Genomic DNA, 12,916 nt, shown 5'->3' with positions numbered 1-12,916 from the left:
CTAATCGTCCGTCCCTTCCTGATGTTACAGTTAGAACGGCACCCGTTTGTCGGGTAGGCCTGAAGTTCTTCCGGGACCCTAGAGACGCCCCTCTCCCGCAATTGCCTCCCAAGACTTCATAGGTGATATGTGTTAGACAGCCCGCCTTAAACTGACTGTCCTGCCGCTGTTTAGAGTATTGCTTGAAGCTGAATGTTATAATACTCCCTCGGCGTTCCGGCCACCGGTAATGCGCCTCAGTAGGGTGTTGCTCCGGTCTTACAGCACGACCCCTACTGGAATTCTCCTATCGCTTGATCTCGTTTCTCACTCAGCACAATCTATCTCGCTTCTAGTCCTTTCTTGGGCCCCGCCGCTTCCCGGAGCTGGCGCGGACCCGTTACGTTCTTTCCAATGCCAAGCCTCTGTCAGGATCCCACCCCTGACAGAGACCCTACTGTCTCTTCCTCCACAACACCCTCTGCCACTAGGTGTTGCTTCGTCCAATCCAGTCAGCTTTCTGATCTAACTTCCTGCCTGACCCCCAGTTTACCCACTATGGTGGGGAGTGGCCTAATGAATAGAACCCTTAGCTCCCCCCGGAGGCCCGGCTGTGAAATGTATTGGTGTCTGTGATACCTGATCAGATGAACTCCTTCAGTGCCATCGGACGCACCATGGCTCCTCATAGTGGCGGAGCCACAGTACTGCAACGACCAGGACTCTGGGGCGCTGCAGTTAGCACTGCACGGTGGCTCAGGGGTTAGCACTGTACGGCAGCTCAGTGGTTAGCTCTTCTGCTTTCCAATACTGGGGTCCTGGGTTTAAGCCTCACCAAAAGCAACATCTGCCGGGGGTTTGTATGTTCTCCCAGTGTTTGTGTGTGTTTCTTCTGGATTCCTCCGATTTCCTCCCACACTCCATGACATACTGATAGGGAATCTAGATTGTGTGCCCCAAAGGGGACAGCGATGATAATGTATGAAAACCATTGTGGAATATGATCTATAAGAAAAGCATAATAATAATAACATGCAAAACCCGTCTCGTCCAACCTTTTCTTACAGATCTTTGATTTCCAGAGCATTTACTTAAAAGTACCCTTAATCATGAGATGAAGACACGGTGTAATAATGCAGCCTTGTTTTGTATTCTTTCTCCAGGGCTCCAGTGGGAGTTAAGGAAGGTATGGGATACTCCTATTTATTTTCATAGGAAGTAACCTTGGACAAAACAGGGTCTCAAAATGGCCAGAAAAAACAAAAACTCCTTAAGGCCGTGCTCCCATGAGGAGTCATTGATGCTGCAAATTTTTGCCGAATTACCGAAACGCTGCAGAAAGTCTACAACATCAAAAACTCACTAGAATCGCATTGTAGGACCGATTGGAAAATGACTTTTTTTTTTTCTTCGTCACAATTTTTGTGATCAGTAGAACTATATTAAAATAAATAAACAAATAAATAATAGAACCTGAAATCTTGCAACCTTTATTCTGGCCCATCCTTTCAGCAGTTCTCATTATCATCAGAGTCAGGACTAAAACAATGATGTCACAGGTCACATCACTGTTCATCAAGACCGGAGAGCAAAACTCGTGTCTTAATAAACTGGGATCTTTCTGTATCTTGTTGATTACCAATTGACTGTCAATAGGACCCAATACAGACACCAGATTATACAATGTTCTCAGTCGTAGAAAAGCTTCCAGACCCGGCTGGTAAATATTAGAGGGAAACTTTCAGCTTGCTTTTACAATGTTGAATATATGATATATTGGAATAGGATCGTGTGATCCTTTCTTGTACAGATCCAGTGTGCCAGTATGGAGAAATCTAGCATAGAAGCCATATGCAAATCAGCTTTGAAGTGCTCAGGAGGCGTGTCAATGCACTTTGAAAAAGCTGATCAAGTGTACCGACCCTCCCCAGTGCACTTCCGATCACCTTTCCTATACTGTTTATATAAGAACAGTATCACTAATATGGGAAGTAACAAAAAAATTTTTTTTTTTAATTTCAGAATTGAAATGTTAAAAATGAGAAACTTTGAATTAAAATTTTGTTTTCCTTATATAAAAAGCATAGGACATATGACTCAGAAAAGCAGATCCTTTCTGATACACCACTGCATGAAATCTGCAGAAAACGTCATAGCAGCGAGGCAGTGGATCGTCCGAGGAATGGCCGCCCCCAGGGTACAGGCAACAAGTGCACTTTAAATATTACCTTTGTCACTTCCCATATGCAGCAAGTGTGGAGCCGCAGATTACAAGAGACAGAAAAAGACAGATGGTCGCTGCTTGGCTCCACGGTGCAGCTGTAACATTGGTTAAGGGCAAAGGTGATCCGGCTAATGATAGGAGGAGGATCTGGTGCTAAATCCTACACTACCTCATCGATTTTCTGTAAGGGAGCAGGATTTTTTGTCTAGGGTAAAAGTAGTTAGTAACCTGGCACAACCCGAAGGCTAGGGTCCTTGTTACATTTCACCCTCAAATATCTGTAATGGAAGAGATTGTTCACACCTTGTGTTTATCTGTAGGACATAGAGGAGAGAAAGAGAGGAGAGAGGGAAAAAAGAGAAAGAAAGGAGAGAGAGGGAAAGAGGAGAGAAAGAGAGGAGAGAAAGAGAGGAGAGAAAGAGAGGAGAGAAAGAGAGGAGAGAAAGAGAGGAGAGAAAGAGAGGAGAGAAAGAGAGGAGAGAAAGAGAGGAGAGAAAGAGAGGAGAGAAAGAGAGGAGAGAAAGAGGAGAGAAAGAGAGGAGAGAGAAAAAGGAGACAAAGAAAGAGGAGAGAGAGGAAAAAAGAGGAGAGAAAGAGGAGAGAAAGAAAGAGGAAAGAAAAGGAAAGAGGAGAGAAAAGGAAAGAGGAGAGAAAAGGAAAGAGGAGAGGAAGAAAGAGGAGAGAAAACGGAGTGAAAGAGGAGGGAAAAAAAGAGGAAAAAAGAGGAGAGAAAGAGGAAAGAACAGAAAGGGGAGAAGGAAGAGAAAGAGGAAAAAAAGAGGAGAGAAAGAGGAGAGAGAGAAAGGAGAGAAATAGAAGAGAAAGAGAAAAAAAAGAGGAGAGAAAGGGGAAAAAAAGAGGAGAGAAAGAGAAGAGAGGGAAAAAGGAGACAAAGAAAGAGGAGAGTGAGGGATAAAGAGGAGAGAGAGAAAGGAAAGAAAAGGAAAGAGGAGAGAAAGGGAAAGAGGAGAGTAAGAAAGAGGAGAGAAAAGGAGAGAAAGAGGAGAGGGAAAAAGAGAGAGGAAAAAAGAGGAGAGAGAGGAGAGAAAGAAAAAAAAGGAGAGACAGAGGAGAGACAGAGGAAAAAAAGAAAGAGGAAAAAAAGAGGAGAGAAAGAAAAAAGTGGAGAGAAAAAAGGAAAAAAAGAGAGAAAAAGGAAAAAAGGAGAGAAAGAGGGAAAAAGGAAAAAGAGGAGAGAAAGGGTAAAATGGGATAAAAAGGGAAAGAGGAGAGAAAAAAGGGAGAAAGGGAAGTAAGAGAGAAAGAGGGGAGAAAGAGGAGAGAAAGGAGAGAAAGAAAGGAGAGATGGAAAAAGGAGAGAAAGATGAAAAAGGAGAGAAAGGACAGAAAGGAAAAAAGAGGAGAGAAAGGTAAAAAGGGAGAGAGGGAACAAAGGAGAGAAAGAGGAGAGGAAGAGAAAGAGGAGAGAAAGGGAACGAGGAGAGAAAGGGAACGAGGAGAGAAAGGGAAAGAGGAGAGAAAGGGAAAGAGGAGAGAAAGGGAAAGAGGAGAGAAAGGGAAAGAGGAGAGAAAGGGAAAGAGGAGAGAAAGGGAAAGAGGAGAGAAAGGGAAAGAAGAGAGAAAGGGAAAGGAGAAAGGGAAAGAAGAGAGAAAGGGAAAGAGGAAAGAAAGGGAAAGAGGAAAGAAAAGGAAAAAAATAAGGAAGAAAACAGAACACTCAAACTTAAAGAGGACCTGTGACCAGGGCAGACGTGATCAGTCTTTGCTGTCATTTTATTCCCACTGATTCTTTGAGTATTCCATTAATGTTTGTTTGTTTTTATAAACTTGCCATAAGTTTTTTTTTTTTTTTGCAGGGTTTATCAAGGGGGAGGAGCTGACAAGAGAGTCTCTGGGCCGTTTTAGGCTGTGATCACTGCCCCCCAGGTAAAAACCGTGACTCAGCAACCACATGGTGGATTAAGAAAAAAATAAAAATCGAATGGCGGAGCAGCGGGAATGAATTAAGAGCAAAAATTGGCCACTTTTGATCTGGTGACAGGTTTTCTTTAAAGCCATTGTACTCTATACTAAGCCCATCAATCACACATATACTTCACACTATAAGCTCCGCAGATCATAAATTATTTCCCCCCTGACACAGTAAAGGCTGTAAAAGTCTTAGTCCAAGCCAATTCGGACAATGACCATAAATTACAGCAGTGTAAATGGTCTCCCATCCTCGGTGGCATTCTGCAGGATAGTATATGGGCAGTGTTAATGGGCTCTGACAAATGATAACACGCGGATAATTTACACATATTCCCATGTTCTATGTATAAACTGCCAAGAAGCGACAGCTCCGAGCGATGCCAAGGCCTGGGCGCGCGCTCACATTCTGAAATATTATACGCTACAGTCTGTGGAAACCAAATTCATAGTCACAAATGGAAAATTTTAGTAGAACAACTGTGCAATAAACAAAACAATTATTTTATAGGATGGCGGTATTAGTCACAAATGATACTCTGACTCCTTTTTGTAACACATAGAGAATCCTTTATAATAAAAAGTGTTTCCAGATGATTCTTTATATAAAACACAAGAGGGAAAATAAAAGAAAGAAGAAAATGAAGAAGAAGATCACTCATCCACTCCCAAAATATTATGTTATAACGTCCAATTTCAGCCCACTCATCAACATGATGATCCACACACAGCACATCACTATCATCAGAGGCTCAGCTAGAACCATACAAGAACTGTAGTAATAGAGCAACCATGAGGAAACCCAAAGCCACATATATCTTACTGAGCTGTATTATAGCACCTATATTACTGTACATAGGGTCAGTATTATAGTAGCTATATTCTTGTACATAGGGGCAGTATTATAGTAGTTATATTCTTGTACATAGGGGCAGTATTATAATAGTTATATTCTTGTACATAGGAGCAGTATTATAGTAGTTATATTCTTGTACATAGGGGCAGTATTATAGTAGTTATATTCTTGTACATAGGAGCAGTATTATAGTAGTAATATTATTGTACATAGGGGAAGTATTGTAGTTGTTATATTATTGTACATAGGGGCAGTATTATAGTAGTTATATTCTTGTACATAGGAGCAGTATTATAGTAGTTATATTCTTGTACATTGGGGCAGTATTATAGTAGTTATATTCTTGTACATAGGGGCAGTATTATAGTAGTTATATTCTTGTATATAGGAGCAGTATTATAGTAGTTATACTCTTGTACATAGGAGCAGTATTATAGTAGTTATATTCTTGTACATAGGAGCAGTATTATAGTAGTTATATTCTTGTACATAGGGGCAGTATTATAGTAGTTATATTCTTGTACATAGGGAGCAGTATTATAGTAGTTATATTCATGTACATAGGGGCAGTATTATAGTAGTTATATTCTTGTACATAGGGGCAGTATTATAGTAAGTTATATTCTTGTATATAGGGACAGTATTATAGTAGTTATATTCTTGTACATAGGGGCAGTATTATAGTAGTTATATTCTTGTACATAGGAGCAGTATTATAGTAGTTATATTCTTGTACATAGGGGCAGTATTATAGTAGTTATATTGTTGTACATAGGAGCAGTATTATAGTAGTTATGTTCTTGTACATAGGAGCAGCATTATAGTAGTTATATTCTTGTACATAGGGAGCAGTATTATAGTAGTTATATTCATGTACATAGGGGCAGTATTATAGTAGTTATATTCTTGTACATAGGGGCAGTATTATAGTAGTTATATTCCTGTACATAGGGGCAGTATTATAGTAGTTATATTCTTGTATATAGGAGCAGTATTATAGCAGTTATATTCTTGTATATAGGAGCAGTATTATAGTAGTTATATTCCTGTACATAGGGGCAGTATTATAGTAGTTATATTGTTGTACATAGGAGCAGTATTATAGTAGTTATGTTCTTGTACATAGGAGCAGCATTATAGTAGTTATATTCTTGTACATAGGGGCAGTATTATAGTAGTTATATTCTTGTACATAGGAGCAGTATTATAGTAGTTATATTCTTGTACATAGGGGCAGTATTATAGTAGTTATATTGTTGTACATAGGAGCAGTATTATAGTAGTTATGTTCTTGTACATAGGAGCAGCATTATAGTAGTTATATTCTTGTACATAGGGGCAGTATTATAGTAGTTATATTCTTGTACATAGGGAGCAGTATTATAGTAGTTATATTCATGTACATAGGGGCAGTATTATAGTAGTTATATTCTTGTACATAGGGGCAGTATTATAGTAGTTATATTCCTGTACATAGGGGCAGTATTATAGTAGTTATATTCTTGTATATAGGAGCAGTATTATAGCAGTTATATTCTTGTATATAGGAGCAGTATTATAGTAGTTATATTCCTGTACATAGGGGCAGTATTATAGTAGTTATATTGTTGTACATAGGAGCAGTATTATAGTAGTTATATTCTTGTACATAGGGACAGTATTATAGTAGTTATATTCTTGTACATAGGGGCAGTATTATAGTAGTTATATTCTTGTACATAGAGGCAGTATTATAGTAGTTATATTCTTGTACATAGGAGCAGTATTATAGTAGTTATATTCTTGTACATAGGAGCAGTATTATAGTAGTTATATTCTTGTACATAGGGGCAGTATTATAGTAGTTATATTCTTGTACATAGGTGGCAGTATTATAGTAATTATATTCTTGTGTGTAAGAACCTGAAGAAATCCCATGGGGTCGAGACAAAGTAAAAATGAGCATAATCATTACAACTTGACAGCTTCTTTGATAAATTTATATTTATTCACACCAAGAAGCTACAATGAATGCATTTTTTTCTACCTCCCCACACTTTTACCGTAAGGTATATCATGAATATATCTGCATAATCATGTAGTAGATGATCAGTAACACTCTCACTATATCGCCGATAAGAGTTACAACCTTTTTCTGTTATTTCAGGGTGTGATAATGCTTCTACTTTATACAACTTGTGATTTGCTCATTTCGTTCTTGCGCTAAATATCTTGCATTTATCAGATTCTCATCAATTTTCTCAGGTCTTACGCTTGGAAATCTTTCTTTTTTTCCCCGAAACACAACATGGCGTTCGCTAGGACCCTGCAGAGAACGGATGGGAAGTTGACACATTCTTTCATTCTATTATTCATTTGTTATATTACTTTGTTATATTTTTTCTTTATAAATTGACCCTTTATTTTTAGTTTACATTTCTATCCTATCCAATTTGCATAGTATATAGTCATATTTCCTACCACAAGAAATCTCCAGCAGGTGAATGTTTTTTAATAAAAAAATCCCAAAAATGTGGATTTTAGCCAAGAGTGGACCAGTTCCATTTTATTTCTTGGAGATTAGCGATGTATCCTTCATTTTTCACCACTTCTCCCTTCCATACTTGGGCAGGAAGTTATTTATTGTCCCCTTCCAATTTTTGGATTGTTGGAAATCAAAAAATCTGAAGATAATGCTCCATTTTCTGAATGCACTTATTTTTTTCTCCAATGCAGACCAAATACACAGGTTTTGTTTTCTTCCAGCTGCTTGTACAGGGTGAAATCTGCCCCTTTAAGAAAATTTTTCCTTAATTGATTGATTTTGAAATCTTAAAGCTACAGCAGGAATGTGTGTGAGTTTACTTGTCATTTCAGACTTACTGTCCCTTTAAACGATACAGAGCAGCAAGTTTCTAAGGCAAATTCTATAAAGTGTATCCCTGTAGGCCCGCAGGTAATGGATGTCAGCTTTAATGGTGGATCCAGACCTCAGTGTGTACACAAAGCAGCACATGCAAACCTTAACTGTCTCCACAAATATTAACACTGCGCCGTGTAAAGACAACGCCGAGCTGTGTTTGACATGAATAAAGCAAACTATGTCCAAACTGCGGGTAATTAGCACTTACAGGGGTAGCAACACCCTTAAGATGTCATTTATGAACAAGAAGAAATAATGTAGCTCCTAGAACAGAGATATACTCAAAGCCGTCATTTCAGAATAAGAATAAGGAATATCACTATCTCTGGCCATTATTTGATTTGTAAGCCTGCACTTTCTAATTTTCAGTTGTCTCTAAGCTGGTGCGCTGCAGACTAGCTACTATGAGGTTTCCCATAGACATGAGGGATTCCTGCCCTCCTGTCACTATGTAGCTGATAAACAGGACATCATACAGCATTACTGAGCAGTGTAGCTGGGAATCCAGCTCTAGTGCGAGACAAACACTTACTAGAAATCAACAAGCTGAAAAACAACACAGCAAAACAAGCTGAAAACCACAACAAAACAAGCTGAAAAATACAGCAAAAAAAGCTGAATAAAAAGCAGCAAAACAAGCTGAAAAAACAAGCTGAAAAAAAAATTGCAAAACAAGCTGAAAGCACAACAAAACAAGCTGAAGAAACAACAAAACAAGCTGAAAAAAGCAGCAAAACAAGCTGAAGACACACAGCAAAACAAGCTGAATAAAACACAGCAAAACAAGCTGAATAAAATGCAGCAAAACCTGACTTTTGAATGCAGCATTTTTACTGCAAAGCGAACAGGTTTTGGCTGTAACAAAAGACACTGCATGTGAACATGGCCTTAAGGAGCCCATTATGTGTTTCAGAGCAGATAAAAAGGTTGCGATACTATTCTGAAATCTAAAACCAAATGTACCGATCTAATACAGTGTGTGATCTGCTGAGTACCCAGATGTAGCAGAGGCGGATGAGTCATTAAACATTTGGAGATGCATTGCTGTAGTTCCAATATGAAAAGTTATAGTTTAGAATAGGACCGTGAAAAGGTCAACTCTGCTGCATCTGTATAATACCGTGTTATCTGCATGTAAATCTGCAGACATTTTCCAAGACAAATCACATTTGAATCATGAGACTGAAAACCTCAGCCTGCTGTATTTACATAGTTATTAGTGTCAGATGACGACCTCAGCTCTGCTACATTACCATTACAAGCTGTGAAATAATGACAAACTCCACTCTGCTACATCGCCATCACAAGTTGTGCCAAATGATGCAGCTGTAGCAGAGCCACATCAGTTATAAGGTGTACAAGTGACAGACTCGGCTCTGCTACACCTGACGAGCTCGGCTCTGCTACACCTGACGAGCTCGGCTCTGCGACATACGCTCCAACCACAAGGACTTTGCACAGATTTAAAGACCATTGAAGTCATTAGTGTAATTCGCAGCGGCGCACTGAAGATTAATGAGAATTTAGGCACAACCACAAACCTCGACAATAAAATCACCAGTGAGCTGCAGAGACAAAATATTCTCTCCGTCTTCCTTACGGTCAGTGACTCTATTGGAAACACAATAAGGAATGCAGGAGAGACCCCCAACTCCGGCTGCTCAGTGCCCCTTCTACAAAGGCGACGTGAGCCCCTCCATCTTCATTCCAACAGTAGCAACCTAATTTGTCACAAGGAAACCATCAGCAAGCAGTTTCCAATGATTTTTTTCCTTAGACCCCACCTGCTGTGCAGGAACTAAGTATGGCACTTTATTATAAAAGGGGCCGCTCCAATACTGCACATTTACAAGCCCCTGTTCCACCCACAGGTAGGATGGGAGGCGTCCAGTGCTGGCTCCAAAAGAGAAATTACTCCTCGTTCATGATGTGAAAGGCCAAGATTAGAGGCGAATTACACTGAGAGAAATCAGGGGTCTCCAGGCAGGACCACGGCCTGAACAGTAATGGCCCCCTTAATGGATATTGGTCACCTCCATCCCCCCACCCCATGTACCATGTCCAAGCGAGCGACACAAAAATCACTACAAAGGTCCAAATAAACTTGACGTGTGACATCCTTTGGTGTATCCAGGAGAAAGATTGAAAGAGAATGAGAGAAAGAGCGAAAGTGCAAAAGAGCGAAAGAGAGAAAGAGCGAAAAAGAGAAAGAGCAAAAGAGAGAAAGAGCGAAAAAGAGAAAGAGCAAAAGAGAGAGAGCGAAAAAGAGAAAGAGCAAAAGAGAGAAAGAGCGAAAAAGAGAAAGAGCAAAAGAGAGAGAGCGAAAAAGAGAAAGAGCAAAAGAGAGAAAGAGCGAAAAAGAGAAAGAGCAAAAGAGAAAGAGCGAAAAAGAGAAAGAGCAAAAGAGAGCGAAAGAAAGAAAGAGCGAAAGAGAAAGCGCGAAAGAGAAAGCGCGGAAGAGAAAGAAAGAGCGAAAGAGCAAGAAAAAGTGAAAGAGAAAGAAAGCAAAAGAGAAAACGCGGAAGAGAAAGCGCCAAAGAGAAAAAGAAAGCGAAAGAGAGCGAAAGAGAGAGAGCGAAAGAGAGAGAGCGAAAGAGAGAGCGAAAGAGAGAGAGCGAAAGAGAGAGAGCGAAAGAGAGAGCGAAAGAGAAAGAGCGAAAGAGAAAGAGCGAAAGAGAGAGCGAAAGAGAAAGAAAGAAAGATAGAAAGAGAAAAAGTGAAAGACAAAGAAAGAGCGAAAGAGAAAGAAAGAGCGAAAGAAAGCGCAAAAGAGAAAGAAAACGAAAGAGAAAGAAAACGAAAGAGAAAGAAAGAGCGAAAGAGAAAGAAAGAGCTAGAGCAAAAAAGAGCAAGAGTGAGCGAAAGAGAGAGCGAAAGAGCGAGAGTAAAAGAAAGAGCGAGAGAGAAAGAGTGAGGGCGAGAGAGAAAGAGTGAGGGCGAAAGAGAGAGCACAAAAGAACGAGGCAAAAGAGAGAAATAGAAAGTGAGAAAGGGCGAAAGAGAAAAAGCGAAAGAGCGAAAATGAGCAAGAGAGCAAACGAGAAACAGAAAGAAGGAAAGAGTGAAAGAGTGTGATAGAGAGAAAGGAAGCAAAAGAGAAAAAGCAAAAGAGAAAGAGTGAGAGAATGAAAGAGCGAAGCAGAGAGAAAGTAAAACAGAAAGAGAAAGAAAGGAGAGAACGAAAACAAGAATAAGAAAATGAAAGAACGAAAGAAAGAACGAGAGAAAGAGAAACAGAAAGAGAAAGAGAACGAGAGAATAAAAAAAAAAGAACGAGAGAAAAAAAATGTACACCTGTCATTGGAAGTTGGGAGATGTAGTTTCACAATAAGTAGCAGCAATAATACAAACTATGTAAATGAAATTAACAAAAACAAAGATATTTCCAAAAATCGATACAATTCCTGAGGCTTAAAAAAAAAATAAAAAAAAAATAAAAAATCAGAACTTTGTTCCAGATGATTTTCTTCATGTGACCACTGATATATGAGCCTGGGCCGTCGGTCTCCTGCAGCCGCTCCGTCTGTCTGATAATGCACAGAACGTAATAAAGGAATATGTAAAAATGACAAAGCAACAAAGAAATATCGACATCAATGAAGCCCCAGATCAGGACAGAGGGGTCTCTGGTGGGTTTGCCCCCTTGTCCAAGTGCTATTTTGCCTTCTTCCTATTCACTACAACAAGGGAGTGAGGGCCATGATGCCATTTACCCAACGTATCAACAATGGGAGGAACAGGGTAAATTCCCATGAAGAGGTGATGGCAGGAGCCGGACACCACCACAAATGATGGGTTAAATTGGTAATCCCTTCTGCTACACCTGTCCATATAAGCACAGTGATCTGCAGAACGCCGGACTCATTAGTTTCAGGTTTCCTTCATTACTCAGAATACAAACAAGAAAAATTACAAGCTACAGGTTGCAGCAGAGTAATGGCGGCACAGCGGAGCACTCACAGTTATCAGCCTGGTAGTCTGGAACAAACTGCTCATCGTTGTCCGGCACCTGAGCTGTAACAATGGGAAAGACAAAAGAAAATTATGTTAAAAGGCAAAATAAATAAATAAATAAAATGACACGTAAATAAATAATCAGGCAGCAACAGAGCAAAAAGACACAGATCTAGGAAAATTATCTCACTTCTCATCATAAAACTGTTCACATGTCGCAAAGTTATCGGACACAGCAGCGACTGGCAGCAATGTGTTATCTGTGGTTTTACATAGGACTGCTAGTAAACTAACAATATAATGATGATTAACACCTTTAAAGACTATTTAAGCTCTGCTACATCCACACATTCCTCTCTACAATCGACATATATTATATTCACACAGACATGATTCTTCCACCTTGAGCACTTGGTAACAGTGTAACATCCACCTGTAGACCCCCGGCCGGCACTGAACCCACCGATTGTGTGTGTGTGTGTGTGTGTGTGTGTGTGTGTGTGTATGTAAATCAGCCATTGTGCCTTGTCTCCGCGAGCGATCGGACGGAATCGCCGGACATGTAGTCAGTGAAATAAAGTGTCGTTGTGCCGATCATGAACGTTACTAATGTGTTCACAGTCAGAGATACGGGAGCATCTTATGGAGTCTGACAAAGACGCACGACCAAAAGTTGTCAGAAAGTTGGAGAAAGTTCCAAGGAATTAGAGACTTTCTAGGAAACGTTTCGCTGAAACGCTTTATCCAGTGCGCTGATCGGACGATGAAATCTCGCCTTTGAGTTCTCAAGATGAAACTTCAGAACATGCTGGGGGTTGTAGTCATAGATACATATGAAAAATAGATATGGGAGAGAAATCCAATAACCTGCTGGGAGTTGTAGTTTTACAAGATAGAAGGACCGATAGAAGGACCGATAGAAGGACCGATAGAAGGACCGATAGAAGGACCGATAGAAGGACCGATAGAAGGACAGAGAGAAGGACAGAGAGAAGGACAGAGAGAAGGACCAAGAGAAGGACAGATAGAAAGACAGACGGACGAATAGACTGAAGGAGATACAATACAGATA

At 39.9% G+C, this 12,916-nt stretch overlaps 1 protein-coding gene across 3 annotated transcripts in view; it reads right to left on the bottom strand.

The window, feature by feature from the left end:
• Positions 1 to 12,916, bottom strand: part of ETV1 (ETS variant transcription factor 1) — a 62,130-nt gene that overhangs the window by 35,062 nt on the left and 14,152 nt on the right. For all 3 annotated transcript variants that reach the window (XM_077268073.1, XM_077268074.1, XM_077268075.1), the window contains one exon: positions 11,851 to 11,904. In XM_077268073.1, coding sequence (XP_077124188.1) covers positions 11,851 to 11,904 — 54 coding nt within the window. The remainder of the gene's footprint in view (positions 1 to 11,850; positions 11,905 to 12,916) is intronic.

The sequence above is a fragment of the Ranitomeya variabilis genome, chromosome 6 (assembly GCF_051348905.1).
Source record: "Ranitomeya variabilis isolate aRanVar5 chromosome 6, aRanVar5.hap1, whole genome shotgun sequence".
Classification (NCBI taxonomy): Eukaryota; Metazoa; Chordata; class Amphibia; order Anura; family Dendrobatidae; genus Ranitomeya; species Ranitomeya variabilis.
The sequence above is the reverse complement of the archived record's forward strand: the minus strand, read 5'-3'. Positions and strand labels throughout refer to the sequence as shown.